This window comes from Hemitrygon akajei, chromosome 22 (assembly GCF_048418815.1).
Source record: "Hemitrygon akajei chromosome 22, sHemAka1.3, whole genome shotgun sequence".
Lineage (NCBI taxonomy): Eukaryota > Metazoa > Chordata > Chondrichthyes > Myliobatiformes > Dasyatidae > Hemitrygon > Hemitrygon akajei.
Window position 1 is genome coordinate 37,723,787 of NC_133145.1, and position 16,262 is coordinate 37,740,048.

The 16,262-nt window shown below is 39.1% G+C and overlaps 1 protein-coding gene across 3 annotated transcripts in view; it reads left to right on the plus strand.

The window, feature by feature from the left end:
* The window catches only part of LOC140714637 (alpha-1,6-mannosylglycoprotein 6-beta-N-acetylglucosaminyltransferase B), an 888,843-nt gene that overhangs the window by 653,150 nt on the left and 219,431 nt on the right, over positions 1–16,262 (plus strand). For all 3 annotated transcript variants that reach the window (XM_073026014.1, XM_073026016.1, XM_073026015.1), the window contains exon 9: positions 10,086–10,217. In XM_073026014.1, coding sequence (XP_072882115.1) covers positions 10,086–10,217 — 132 coding nt within the window. The remainder of the gene's footprint in view (positions 1–10,085; positions 10,218–16,262) is intronic.

The window sequence follows — 16,262 nt, forward strand, 5'->3', positions numbered from 1 at the left end:
TTTTACCATTTCAAGTAGGAACAGATTAGTTGAAAATTCTTCTAGAAAAAGCTAACCATTTATTAGTATTCTTCCTCCATGCGAAGACTGAGCTGTAGAACAGTTAACCATAAGTTCACATGTCAGTTTTAAGGGCAGTTACTGACTCAGTGGAGATTTATAGCTTTAAGATTCAATTCCTAGGAAAGTCATGGACAATGAGTCTTGAAAACTCCTTTATATGAAGTTGTGATTACCACAGGGATTTATTGTGCTGTAGCAGCTGCTGACAATGCAATTTAATTCTTTAGAACTACTTTAAGTTTTAAAATGGTAGGATAGATAGGTTGTGTCTGCACAGATCTGGCACTGGGGGATTGAGAAATCAGGAATGAAGATTTTACTTCTCTGCCTCTTGAGCAGGCCTCTCTGTTACATTTTCCAATAACATAGAACACATGACAGGCTAACTATCATCAAGGTTTTCATGTAGGAGAAAAACTGTTGCAGTTTTACACTTTTTTTAGAACGGAGGATGGGCCTACTGCTTTGTAAGCCCAAATAAATTTACCATTTTCCTGGAAAGCCATGGTCTAGTCTTGAAAGTTGAATGGTCAGTATATGTACTCCTTGGTTTTGCAGATAGTAGTGTTGTCCAAGTGTCTTCTGGACTCCTAGAACTGTGTTTTAAAATAACCATAATAACTTTCATTGATTAAGCTTTAATTTTCAAATTTTATTTTTACCTTTTTTCTCTTTACTACTGTCCTTACCTTAATTGGTTTCCAACAATATTTTCTGTTATCTTTACTACTGTATGTAACTTATTTTTCATATTTCCTTTTGATGCATGTCTATACATCCTATGGTTGCTTCAGTAATTAGATATTTTAATGCTATAATTTAGCTCATTCTCAACTTAGATTTGTGAGCAATAGAGAAGTGAGAATCTGTTTTCAATACTTTGCACACATTAGCCATTGGCCATAAAAAAGAAGGCTAGCAAATTTCCTCACTCGGTATTTCCAATACCTGCAAAATTAGCTGTATGATAAGAACCTAAAAGGATGAAGTTAAAATAAAAAAATGACCTCAGAAATTTTGAAATAATGAGGGAAAGATTAGTCAGGGTCTTACTATCTATTGCTGCGGTCAATGTGAGCACCTTCAGCGTGAATGGGTTTATAACATCTATGATGTCATTGTGGTCAAGAGTCTGCCAACAGTTATTATAAAGAATCTTGCAGGTAAAATGGCCAGGTTAATAAAATGGTGGGGGCCATCGCAATCCAGGAAAACACATGCCAGAAACGCAACCACATTTTCACAGAAGGAACAGAAGGAAGAAGAAAATTGGCCACAATGCAGGGAAGAGATAAAAAGGCAACACACTCCCATCTGCTAGGAGAATGAATACAATTGGCTTACAGCCATAGAATAAATTCATAAAATTAAAACCTTCTGTCAGTATATTTAGATTACAACTGAAGAGCCTTTTAATATCCTGGTACAGTATCACTGCAATCTTCATAACTGTCCGGTGAAATAATACAAAGAACAAATGTATCTACCTAAATTAAATTAATATATTAATACGAATATTGGGCACCATAAGATCACTGCATGACATTGCATGTGGTTTGTTTCCATAGACACAGCTGCAGTGCTGAATAATTATTCAAAATGTGGGAAATACCATTCATTTTTGATGCAAGCCACCAGATGGTGATGTGCCACTGTCAGTCATCTATTGTTAGTTGTGTCTACTCGATATGAGGGTGCTGTGGAGCACAAAGATAAGGGGTCATTATTGGGAAAAATTCTTTGTCTACTATGTGTATATTGAGTAAAGAAACTAAATGAAATTCTGATTTGTTTTCTCAGATGTCATTACAAATTGATATACATGTAACCATGTTACTCAAGATGTTTCAGGTCAGTTGTATTCAAATCCCTACAAAGCTTTTGATTAAAAATACTAAATTTCTATATCCACCTTATTAATTATCCCTCAATCAAGTAGATCTTCATAATTCCCTTCATAAAATTTGTATTCAGAAAAGGTTATCTAGCCAGGAGGCTGTAGAGTGATGAGAAAGGGATGGCAATAGATTGACAGTAATGTGAATCAAAAGCTCTGGCTCCAAACTGTTTTATATGGCTTGTTGACCCAAGAATGGTCACATCCACAAAGGCTACTCCGGACGTCTGGAGAACAAGATTATAGCAATTTGGGAATTATTATTTTGAAAACATTTAAAAAGTTTTTTTTTCACCATTTGTTTTATGTCTTTTGGTTCCTAGGTGTCAACTTCCCTGGGGATTTCTCCTGGGCTCAACACATTGTCATATTTACCAAGATACAATGAAAAGGCTGTCTTGCATAGGCTAGTGCTTACACAGATCAAATTATGATGCAGAGTATTGAGGTAGAATGAGGAAAAACAATAATGATGCAGAATAAAGTTTAAAAGCTACTGAAAAAGTGCAGAGCAGATAAATGATGAAGTGCAAGACCATAATGAAGTAGATTGTGAGGTCAAGAGTCCATCTTAACATACAAGAGGTCCATTCAAGAGTCTTATCATAGAGGGGCTGAATCTGTCCTTGAGACTGGTGGTAAGTGCTTAAGTATTTTCTCCCTGATGGGAGTGAGAAGAGAGAATGTTCAGGTGATTATGCTGGCTGCTTTACTGAAGCAGCGAGAACTATAGACGGAGTCCATAGAGGGGAGTTTGATTCTTGTGATGTGCTGACTTGTGTGCACAACTATCTGCACTTTCTTGCAGTCATGTGCAGAGGTATTGCCATCATATTGACACAATCACAAAGAAGGTATGCCTTCTCAAGAGTTTGAGGAGTTTGAAATTTCTATAGATGTATAATGGAGTCCATTTTGACTGATGCATCATAGTCTTTATAGAAACTCCAATGCACAAGATGACAAGAAGCTGCAGAAGGTTGTAGACCCAGTCAATTCCATCATGACACAACCTTTCCCACCATCTTCAAGAGACAGATGTCACCGCGATTCAGATAAGGCCCAAGTGCGGTGTGAGAGTTCACAGACTTTATGCGAACAGTGTTAAAAGGAAAAGAAAACAATAAATGCTAGGCCAAACAGGGCTGTTAACTAAAACCCTCAAATGGAAAACGAAGCCTACACTGCAGCTGAAAAGAACAACTAAGAATAAAACGTCTACCATTAGTCTTCAGAGTCAGTTGACTCGACAGTCCAGTTTCTCGGGCAAGGCGGAATGCAAGCAGGCAGCGAAGCATTGCTGTGTCCACGTCTCGACAAATACTACAACGGAATGAATGGAGTTAAACAGTATCACAATGAAAAAATAACTAGCTGACACATGCATATTCATGAGTGCAATTGCCATATCTACTGCATATAAACTGCTTCTTCCCCTCCACTATCAGTTTCTGAACAGTCTATGAATGCTACCTCATTATTGTAGCTTTTGCATTATTTATTGTTTTGTAATCTGTAGTAATTTTATGCCTTTGCTGTCACTAAAGAACAAACTTCAGAAAATATCATACAGTGACAATAAATCTAATCCAGATTCTGATGTCATTTTACTTCCATTACCCATGGTATCATTGATGCACCATCAATAACTCACGCTGAGACGTAGGAAGCGAGGTATCGGCTTTTATTGACTGGAAGAATGAACAACACTACATCCTGGGGAATGAGGCTGGGCAACAGGCCTCAATCGCCTTTATACCGGGGTCTGTGGGAGGAGCCACAGGAGCAGTCAGCAGGGGTCTGTGGGAGGAGCCACAGGAGCAGTCAGCAGGGGGTCTGTGGGAGGAGTCACAGGAGCAGTCAGCAGGGGTCTGTGGGAGGAGCCACAGGAGCAGTCAGCAGGGGGTCTGTGGGAGGAGCCACAGGAGCAGTCAGCGGGGGTCTGTGGGAGGAGCCACAGGAGCAGTCAGCAGGGGTCTGTGGGAGGGGCCACAGGAGCAGTCAGCAGGGGGTCTGTGGGAGGAGCCACAGGAGCTGTCAGCAGGGGTCTGTGGGAGGAGTCACAGGAGCAGTCAGCAGGGTCTGTGGGAGGAGCCACAGGAGCAGTCAGCGGGGGGTCTGTGGGAGGAGTCACAGGAGCAGTCAGCGGGGGTCTGTGGGAGGAGCCACAGGAGCAGTCAGCAGTGGGTCTGTGGGAGGAGCCACAGTCGCCTTTATACAGGGGTCTGTGGGAGGAGCCACAGGAGCAGTCAGCAGGGGGTCTGTGGGAGGAGCCACAGGAGCAGTCAGCAGGGGTCTGTGGGAGGAGCCACAGGAGCAGTCAGCAGGGGGTCTGTGGGAGGAGCCACAGGAGCTGTCAGCAGGGGTCAGTGGGAGGAGCCACAGGAGCAGTCAGCAGGGGTCTGTGGGAGGAGCCACAGGAGCAGTCAGCAGGGGGTCTGTGGGAGGAGCCACAGGAGCAGTCAGCAGGGGTCTGTGGGAGGAGCCACAGGAGCAGTCAGCAGGGGTCTGTGGGAGGAGCCACAGGAGCAGTCAGCAGGGGGTCTGTGGGAGGAGCCACAGGAGCTGTCAGCAGGGGTCAGTGGGAGGAGCCACAGGAGCAGTCAGCAGGGGTCTGTGGGAGGAGCCACAGGAGCAGTCCAGACAGGTATATGTAGTTCACCACAATCATAACCAAACAAAATCTAACCAATTCCCCTCTGTGCACAAATATTTCATTCAACTGTCAGTACCAATTATTATTTGCCAATTATAATAAGGATCTGGCCTCAATGATGGCTATATTACAGATATTGTGGGGTAAATAATACCCTTTCCACTTGTCCAAGGTGAGGGAAACTAAGATAAACTGGAACTGAAACAAAAGTTTGCCTGGCGGTAGTTTGAAATGCTCGAAAGTTTTTTTTAAAAAAAACAATTAAGAGACTCATTTGAGAAATGATCTTACCTCTTCTCTCCAAAAATGTTATTCAATTTTAAAGTTTTAATTCAATTAGAGATTTTAATAATGAGACTAAATTGTAGGAGTCTCGATCACTGAAATTCTATAATTGTACCAAACTTCTGGTTCATATGGACTTTACAATATGCATATTTTGCTTTTACTTTAATTAAGTTGTATTCTGTAAATTTATAATGTTCAAATTATATCACAGAATAATATGTTGGAATTTCTTACAATGCCAGAATCATACTGTAAGACTAGCAATTAGGAAATATTAGCTTACAGCTCATTGAAATGTCTTATTTAATAGTTTTGATTCAGGAAAGTAATTTGATCTGCTCTTATTGGGAGCATGATGCTCATGGGTTGTTTTAAAAGCTCTTGTGCACTTTATAGAAGGAAATCTTAGTCAGTCTGACCAGCATTTACTGACAGTCACAAAGTAATATGGATGAGTATTAGCTGTGTCTTGGATGTCTCGGACGCAGTGCTGCAACACACAAGGTCACTCACCACCTCTCAGAGTAACCATGGAAATAAATGCAGCCTTGACACCAGTTCTCACATCTTGGTAATTCTAGATAAATTAATATAGTGTTTGGGAAGATGTTAGAGTTAATTATTAAGGATGAGGTCTCAGGGTACTTGGAGGCACGTAGTAAAATAGGCTACAGACAGCATGGTTTCCTCCGGGGAAATCTTACCTGACAAATCTGTTGGAATTTTTTGAAGAAATAACAAGCAGGATAGACAAATGAGAATTGGTTGATGTTGTGCACTTGGATTTTCAGAAGAAATTGACAAAATGCCACACATGAGACTCCTTAACAAGCTACAAGCCCATGGTATTACAGGAAAGAAGCACGGATAAAGCAGTGGCTGATTGGCAGGAGGCAAAGGGTGGGAATAAAGGGAGCTTTTACTACTTGGCTGCTGGTGGCTAATGGCATTCCACAGGGGGCTGTGTTGAGAATAATTCTTTTCAGATTATATTTCAGCGACTTGGATGATGGAATTAATGGCCTTGTTTGCAGACAATATGAAAATAGGTGGAGGGACAGGTAGTCTTGAAGAAGTAGAGAGTCTACAGAAGGTAGAACAGATTAGGAGAATGGGCAAAGAAGTGACAGATGGAATGCAGTGTTGGGAAGGGTATGGTATTCACTTTGGTAGAGGAAGTGAAAGGTTTACTATATTAGTGCAATATAAATGCAATATTAGATCTGCTATTAGGAAACGAGTTAGGAAGGATGATGGAAGTGTGTGTAGGGGAACATTTTGGTTCCAGTGATCATAACACCATTAGTTTCAACTTGATCATGGATAAAGATAGATCTGGCCCTCGGCTTGAGGTTCTAAACTGGAAAAAGGCCAAATTTGAAGAAATGAGAAAGGATCTAAAAAGCGTGGATTGGGACAGGTTGTTCTCTGGCAAGGATGTTGTTAGTAAGTGGGAGGCCTTCAAAGGAGAAATTTTGAGAGTGCAGAGTTTGTATGTTCCTGTCAGGATTAAAGGCAAAGTGAATAAGAATAAGGAACCTCTAGGGAGTTCATAGGGAACCTATGAGAGTTCTCTAGGGATATTGGAACTCTGATAAAGAAGAAGAGAGAGATGTATGACATGTATAGGAAACAGGGAGCAAATAAGGTATTTGAGGAGTATAAAAAGTGCAAAAAAATACTTAAGAAAGAAATCAGGAGGGCTAAAAGAAGACATGAGGTAGGTTTGACAGTCAAAGTGAAGGATAATCCAAAGAGCTTCTACAAGTATATTAAGAGCAAAAGGATAGTAAGGGATAAAATTGGTCCTCTTGAAGATCAGAGTGGTTGGCTATGTATGGAACCAAAAGAAATGGGGGAGATCTTAAATAGGTTTTTTGCATCTATTTACTAAGGAAACTGGCATGGAGTCAATGGAAATAAGGCAAACAAGTAGTGAGGTCATGGAATCTATACAGATTGAAGAGGAGGAGGTGCTTTCTATCTTGAAGCAAATCAGAGTAGATAAATCCCCAGGTCCTGACAGGGTATTCCCTTGGACCTTGAAGGAGACTAGTGTTGAAATTGCAGAGCCCTGGCAGATATATTTAAAATATATCCATGGGTGAGGTGTCGGAGGATTGGAGGATAGCTCATTTTGTCCTTTGTTTAAAAAAGGCTCTAAAAGTAATCCGGGAAATTATAGGCTGGTAAATTTGACGTTGGTAGTAGGTAAATTATTGGAAGGAGTACTAAGAGATAGGATCTACAAGTATTTAGATAGACAGGGACTTATTAGGGAGAGTCAACACGGCTTTGTGCGTGGTAGGTCATGTTTAACAAATCTATTAGAGTTTTTTGAGGAGGTTACAAGGAAAGTGGATAGGGAAGGCAGTGGATGTTGTCTACATGGACTTCAGTAAGACCTTAGACAAGGTCCCGCATGGGAGGTTAGTTAGGAAGATTCAGTCGCTAAGTATACATGGTGAAGTAGTAAATTGGATTAGACATTGGCTCAATGGAAAAAGCCAGAGAGTGGTAGTGGAGGATTGCTACTCTGAGTGGAGGCCTGTGACTAGTGGTGTGCCACAAGGATCAGTGCTGGGTCCATTGTTATTTGTCATCTATATCAATGATCAGGATGATAATGTGGTAAATTGGATCAGCAAATTTGCTGATGATACAAAGATTGGAGGTGTAGTGGGACAGTGAGGAAGGTTTTCAAAGCTTGCAGATGGATCTGGACCAGCTGGAAAAATGGGCTGAAAAATGACAGATGGAGTTTAATACAGACAAGTGTGAGGTATTGCACTTTGGAAGGACAAACCAAGGTGGAACATACAAGGTAAATGGTAGGGCACTGAGGAGTGCACTAGAACAGAGGGATCTAGGAATACAGATACAAAATTCCCTAAAAGTGGCGTCACAGGTAGATAGGGTAGTAAAGAGAGCTTTTGGTACATTGGCCTTTATAAATCAAAGTATTGAGTATAAGAGTTGGAATGTTATGGTGAAGTTGTATAAGGCATTGGTGAAGCCGAACTTGGAGTATTGTGTGCAGTTTTGGTCACCGAATTACAGGAAGGATATTAATAAGGTTGAAAGAGTGCAGAGAAGGTTTACAAGGATGTTGCCAGGACTTGAGAAATTGAATTACAGAGAAAGGTTAAATAGGTTAGGACTTTATTCCCTGGAGTGTAGAAGAATGAGGGGAGACTTGATAGAGGTATATAAAATTATGATGGGTATAGATAGAGTGAATGCAAGTAGGCTTTTTCCACTGAGGCTAGGGGAGAAAAAAAAACAGAGGACATGAGTTAAGGGTGAAGGGGGGAAAGTTTAAAGGGCACATTAGTAGGGGCTTCTTCACAAAGAGAGTGGTGGGAGTGTGGAATGAGCTGCCAGATGAAGTTGTAAATGCGGGCTCACTTTTAACATTTAAGAAAAACTTGGACGGGTACATGGATGCAAGGTGTATGGAGGGATATGGTCCAAGTGCAGGTCAGTGGTACTAGGCAGAAAAATGGTTTGACTCAGCCAAGAAGGGCCAAAAGGCCTGTTTCTGTGCTGTAATGTTCTATGGTTTAACTGTTTTCTAAATGGAGAGAAAATACAAAAAACTTAGATGCAAAAGGACTTGGGAGTCCCTAAAGGTTAATTTGCAGGTTGAGCCTGTGATGACGAAGACAAAGCAACATTAGCATTCATTTCAAGAGGACTAGAATATAAAAGCAAGGATATAATGTTGAGACTTTACTGGTGAGGCCTCATTTGGAGTATTGTGAGAAGTTTTGGGCCCCTTATCTTAGAAAGGATGTGCTGAAACTAGAAAGGATTCAAAGGAGGTTCACAAAAATTATTCCAGCATTAAACAGCTTGCCATACGAAGAACATTTGATGGCTCTGGGCCTGTATTCACCGGTATTTAGAAGAATGAGGGGTGACCTCATTGAAACGATACGAATGGTGAAATGCCTTGATAGAGTGGATGTGGAGAGGATGTTTCCTAGGGTGGGAGTGTCTAAGACCAGAGGACATGGCCTCAGAATCGAAGGGTGCCCTTTTAGAACAGAGATGAAGAGGAATATCTTTAGCCAGAGAGTAGTGAATCTGTGGAATTCTTTGCTTCTCTGTAGGCCAAGTCTTTGTGTATATTTAAAGCAGAGGTTGATAGATTCTGAATTGGTCAGGGCATGAAGGAATATGGAGAAAAGGCAGGAGACTGGGGCTGAGAGGAAAATTGGATCAGCCATGATGAAATGGCAGAACAGACCCGATGGGCCAAATGGCCTAATTCTGCTACTATATCTTATGGTCTAACATAGAACTTTTGCAAGGGTGAGTTTTTTTGTATTTTCATCATGTTCTGTAAATTATTTTGTTGAATTCCACGGTGTACCTTTTACAATTTATTTGTTCTCTGTGTTGATTCATTTGCAGCTCTGCCTCATATATGCTGGTTGATAATAAATGACCTAATGTAAAAGTAAAAATATATTGTGGCCACTTCTATTTGACAATACAAGCTATGTGTATATTCCAAACAGTAAATTCTAGGTCCCTCATAACATTGCAAATAAAATACGACTCCCACTGAGTGCAAATATCCCAGTAAATGAAGTGTGTGAGAGAAACCAAAGCCTCTGTATCTTGCTTATCTAGGCCCTCTCAGCACTGCAATATCTTTAACTGCGTCTGTATACACACGCTGACTGTTGAGTTTTACGTCAATGAAGAATCATGATTAACTAATCCATTTTATTTGATTAGCTTTCTCTAAGTCTCGGAAGAATAATCAATAACATTTGTGTAACAACCTGCATTCTCATTGGTGAGACTTCAGAAGTTCCCTCCTTGGATAATTTATTGATCGCCTTCCTCCTGGAGCTTTGTGCAGATGAGGCCCAGAGCATGCAACGGATACTTAATACCATAATCTGTTTGTGTTTCAGAGTTTACACACAAAAAGACAAACCTGTTTTTTCCCCTGGTAATCAGAAATCTCTGACTAAAAATTCAGCCCGCTGTCACTTATGCTAAATGCACAATATAGTGATTTCCCTTGTATTCTGATTCTTAAATTAGGTTCAAAGTAATTAAATTTATATCTTATCTCTCAGGGATCTTGTTAAGATAAAAAGCCTGATTTGCAAAAGATATGCTAACATACTTTTCAGTGCATTTATTGTTCTCGCTGATTAGTTTCCTAGGTGTACCTCCTGGAAGAGGAAGTTGCCCTCTGACTGGACCATTGACCTTTGACATCATTTACACAGACTATCATGGACTTCAACAAATGAAACAACACATGGGTCTCTCCTTCAAAAAATACAAGTAAGTGGTAAAATTTGAATGAATATTCCAAAAATATGTAAACGATGTAGCATCATAAAACTAACAAAGCATTGAACCAGTCATATACATATTCTACTTTATTCAAAAATGCATTTGTTTGTGTAAACTAGAATATGCTTGTGAAGGCGTAATACCCAAATAATTGTTCATTGTAATATGCAAAGCATTTTGAAAGATAACATCAAAAAAGAAAAGTTGTTTTACGTTAATAATGGTGATTTAGAGCAGTGGTATCTCATTTGTTGTATAATTGTCTCTTTTGCTGTCAGACTCAATTGTTTATTAACTACGGTCATTTTAGTTGTGGAATCTTTTGATTTACAAGATACAAAATTATCAATCCTTTAGAATTTGGTGAGAATTGGCATTTTGAAATAATGATGCTAATACCATGATATAGAGAATGTGTAAAAAAAAATCACTGATTTCTTTAAACGTGTCTGGATTTTCAGTTGATCATTAAGCCACTTGAACTTATCAGTTCACTCTCTTTGATGCCCACAAGGCCTTATGGAGTGAAGAGCCTTTTCAATCAGAGTCTACTCACCAGAGATGCTTTGAGTAACACTTCAGTCTTGGCCCCAAGCTTACCACTGCCAAATTATTAGGAGTCTTTGCATTTGTAAACATTCAAATAAAAAGTGAATGTTAATATAATATTCATTGATAAAAGTAACATTTAAATAAAGAACAGAAGTATTAGGAGTATCTGGAACAAGCTGCCAGAGGAAACGATAGAAACAAATACCATTACATCTAAAAGGCATTTTGAACAGGTATTTAGACGGGAAAGACATAGGGGGATGTAGGCTTAATGTAACCTGATTCCCTCTCCATGGCTTTCATATCCAAGTGAGATTAACAGAGGCAATCAATACAGTCAGCATGAATGAGTTGGGCCAAAAAAACTCTTTTTGTGCTTTGTTTCTGTGATTCCATGAAGGAAACTATTAAATGTATTTAAATAAACTCAATAAGAAAAGGAAATTAGCATGTAATTATGTTTCTCTCCAGTTAATTTTTTTTCATTAAAATTATAAGGGTCTCCTAGCTTTCTCAAGTGGGCAGATTTCCAAGCCTAGTACTATGAATTCAGTGAAAGTTTATTGTCCTTCACTAAACTCCATGAAAAATCAATATATCCTATTGGCACCTGTAAATCCTGAGCTTCCACACCATCTCAAGGTATAAGCTAGCATTCAACCTTGTATGTTTTCTGGCTTGGGGATAACATTTATATAAAGTACCACTGCAACTATTTAATTCGGAGGCATTTTATCATCTAAAAAGGCCAACAATGAATGGTGCTGTGGGGCATCAAATATTAGTTTCAATGTAGTTAATTTTTAAGCATTGCAGAACTTTCTGTCGTGTATTTCCACTGAATTATATTCTTATTAATTTCTTAGTTTTGGCCTGTAAATGTTACTGAATGTTGCACTGTTGAAACAAAGGAACACAGTGAAGCTAAAATACATACAGTGGATTCCGGTTAATTGTGCCGTCGGTTAATTAGTGCAGCCGCTTATTTGAAACTATTCTTAAAGAGCAAGATAGTTGAGATTCCTTTTGTTTATTTGGGACAACATGCCGCTTCATTGGGGCAGGAAACAGTTGCCAAACATTTTCTAACTAGCGTCAGGCACGTACATTTGTGTGGCCATTAGACACTATACTGTAGGTAGTGAGCAGTTTCTAAATAGCATCAGTTGTGTGTGCTTGAGTTCAAAAAGCAGCAATTTTTGTCAAGAAGTAAGCATTAAAACAATTGGTGTTACCAGAAATGGCTGGGAGTGCAAGTGAAATGATTTTCACTATTTCAACAAGTTATGGACTACGAAAAATTTGAAGGTATCAACAATCATCTTGAATGTTACAATAAAAATAAAAACTTGGAGGATGCAATCATCCATAGCATTGTATGAAGGCAGTGCATTATCTACACTTGGTGTTGACACTGGTTTTGTTCATTTACAGTCAATCAAAAGAATGTGGCAGCATACACTAGATGAACTATTAAGAACTAATACAGTACAGATAATGTTCTAATTTGTTCTGTACTTCATTTCAAGACACAATTTTTTACTCAGTTAAATGGTAGTTTGTCTTTTTTTAATACCTTTTTAACTATTTCCATGAAACTTCAGCTAATTGGGGCAGCTGCTAAATTGGGGCAAAATGTACTGGGTCCTAATGTGTCTCAATTAACTGGAATCAATTAGTAAGTTATCAATTGTATAAATTATTATGAAAAGGAAAATCTTCCGAACATGTAGAGTTGGAAGTTGAATATGGAGGATTATTGGGAATGAAAAACATCATACCTCTTCACAACAGGATTTCAAAATTCACAATTTTTTCAGGCTTCTGAATCTGCATTATTAACATGAAACTTTTTTAGGTATAGATTTGCATTAGGAATACGGCAATTTAAAATTTATGTCTTGCAAAAAGAATCTTAATAATAACATATAATTTATTTGGTATCCTGGGCAAGCCTTTGCAATAAATGCGCAACTGCTTCAGAATGTCAATGCAAGGGATGGAGATAGATAAATATTAGTCACCTTCCATAAGACTTACATAAAAGTTGTCCAGGAAAACTTGCTTGCCTCAGCTTCACTTCTGGTCACAGATGGTCTGATAGCATCAAAATGACATTTTTCACTTTGCTGATGACATTACCTGGTACAGACTGTTTCCATCTTAAGATAAAAGGAATCTAAATCACTGCAGGCAGAACTGAACAGTAGACCAAAAATAGTGCTGGCTTGAATGTCAATAAGTCCAAGTCAATTCCACTGTTAAGAAAGATGAATCACAGAATAGGTCCCTTTACTCAACTGAAAAAAGAATGCAGACATTTGACTCTTTGCTTCTAAATCACATTTTGCTGCCTTGAAGCAATACAAAACAAAAGCAAAAATAACTGGAAAATGTAGGTGTGTGGAAGGCATAATAGTTTTCATTAAAGCTTGACTTGCAAAATAATAGGATATTGGAGATCAAAAATACTGCAGATGCTGGACATTCAAAATAAAAATAGAAAATGCTCAACAGGCTGAATCAGTGGGAAGAGGAACAGAGTTAGCATTTCAGGTCAAAGACCCTTTATCAGAACTTGGAAAAAGATAAAGGAAGCTTTTTAAGCTGCAGGGAGATAGGGAGGGAGTGAAACTGGGAGTGATATCAAGTGTTTTACAACATGCTGTAGGGAAAATCCATCTGTTAATCTAAATTCAGAAAACTCAAAAAAAGTTAATAATTCTTTTGATGAGAATTGTCTGCTTCATGCTTGAGTATATCTCCTATAACAGTGACAGAGTGTTTGCTTTCTTAATCTTAAATGATATTAACAGGAGCCACTCGCAATGCTAATTTAGGTTTCTAGACTCATAGCAGCAACACAAGCTATTATAAGTCTTTAAAAAAAACCATCAGGTTGCAGCTACATTCCCCTTTCCCCTTTTCGTAAGGCCCTCGGCTTTTTAGTGTATTCAACTGAAAAAAGCAATTAATTGCTTCCCTCGGGTTGCTGAAGTATGTGGTAGCAATCTACAAATAATCACTTATGATCTAGTGTAAAGCCTTTCAGCATTTTCAGCATTGCAATCTATTTGTCTTGTTTAAACAAATCAGTTGTACATGTGTATTGTAGCTAATAATGACAGCAATATGTAAGCATACAAGTGATTTGTGACATTGCTAATGCCTAAAGTATTTATAAAATAATTAACACTCTCGATGTCGCAAAAACAAAGGAGCTGGTTGTGGACTTGATGCACCATCAATAACTCTCTGAGACATGAGGCGAGATATCGGCTTTTATTGACTGGAAGAAAGAACAAGCAGTGGTTGACCACCATACTACATCCTGGAGACTGAGGGCCGGGCTCAGGCCTCAATCGCCTTTATACTGGGGACTATGGGAGGAGCCACGGGAGCAGTCAGCGGGTGGGGGGGGGTGGCGTGTCCAGACAGGTATATGTAGTTCACCACAGGACTACAGGAGGAACTGAGACAGGCTAACCCCTATTGATGTCAATGGATCTGGGGTTGAGAGGATGAACAGCTTTAAGTTCCTTGGCATAAACATCAATGAGGATCTCACACGGTCTGTACATACCGGCTATGTGGTGAAAAAGGCACAACAAGACCTCTTTCACCTCAGACGATTGAAAAAGTTTGGTATGGGCCCCCGAATCCCAAGAACTTTCTGCAGGGGAACAATTGAGAGCATCCTGACTGGCTGCATCACTGCCTGGTATGGGAACTGTACTTCCCTCAATTGCAGGACTCTGCAAAGAGTGGTGCGGACAGCCCTGCGCATCTATAGATGTGAACTTCCCACTATTCAGGACTTTTACAAGACAGGCGTGTAAAAAGAGCCTTAAGGATCTTTGGGGACTGAGTCACCCCAACCACAAACTGTTCCAGCTGCTACCATTCAGGAAATGGTACCGCAGCATAAAAGCCAGGACCAACAGGCTCCGGGACAGCTTCTTCCACCAGGCCATCAGACTGATTAATTCACGCTGGTGCAACCGTATTTCTATGTTATATTGACTATACTGTTGTATATAATATTTATTATAAATTTACTATAAATTGCACATTGCACATTTAGACGGAGATGTAATGTAAAGATTTTGACTCCTCATGTATATGAAGGGTATAAGTAATAAAGTCAATTCAATTCAATTCAATTCCATTTTAGAATAAAGGGTACATGAGAGGCTTTACAGAAGTGATAATGATTTATCCATTGATAGGTTAATTGGTCATTTCTAGATTTTCTTGTTAAATGAAAACAATATTATAATATATAGAGAAATTCAGTTCATATAGGCAAACTCATAAAAAGCAAAATTCCCCAAAATTCTAAAGTACTTTGTGATAATTTACTTGGACTTCAGAACTTTAATATTGAAAAGTTCTGGCTTGTATTGTTAGTAAAATGCTTGATCATTAGACAATGGATATAGATCAATTTAGAGATTGGTTTCATGGATAAAATTTGATTAAATTTATTCTACATTAAGCTGAATAATTCAGTCTCTGTTCAAAAGAACCTTCTCAATCTCCTAACCAATAGAAAAAAATATAAAAAGACATCATATTAATTTAACGATCCCTGCCTGCTACACTTTTGACTTTAAGGACTATATATGAAATTCTCCTAAATTACTTTCAGGAGACTGTGCCTAATAAAGTGGCCACTGAGTGTACATTCATGGTCTTCTGCTGCTGTAGCCCATCCTCTTCAAGGTTTGATGTACTGTGCATTCAGAGATGCTCTTCTGCACAGCACTGCTGTGACACTTGGTTAATTGAATTACTGTCACGTTCCTGTCAGCTTGAACCAGTCTGGTCATTCTCCTTAGACCTTTCTGGTTAACGAGGCTTTTTCACCCACAGAACTGCCATGCACTGGATTTGTTTTCTTTGTTTTCTTGCACCATTGCACCATTCTCTGTAAACTCTGTTGACTGATGTGCACGAAGCTCCCAGGAGATCAGCAGTTTCTGAGATACTTAAACCACCCCACCTCGCACCAACAATCATTCCACAGTCAAAGTGACTTAGATCATATTTCTTCCCCAGTCTGGTGTTTGAACAGCATCTTCAGACCCAACATCAACTCTTCACCATGTCTGCATGCTTTTATGCATGGAATTGCTGCCCCATGATTGGCTGATTAGATATTTACATTAATGAGTAGGTGTAACCAATTAAGTGCCCACTGAATGTATGTGCAGAAATCGTGATACAAGATTAACCTTTCATGTTGAGTGTAATGAAGTCAACACATGAATAGTGTGGTGCCTGCTCATCATAATGAATGCACCACTTATCTTGACATAGTTATATATTCTTTGACCGGAAGATTAAATAGAGTGAATGACCTGCATGATTTAAATGGTGCCCACACCTCTTAAAGTTGAGCTGCAAAGGGCAGCTACTATTTGACATTGTACAACAGAAACAGTGCAGAAGGGCACAGCATGGACGAGAGATTGTTCC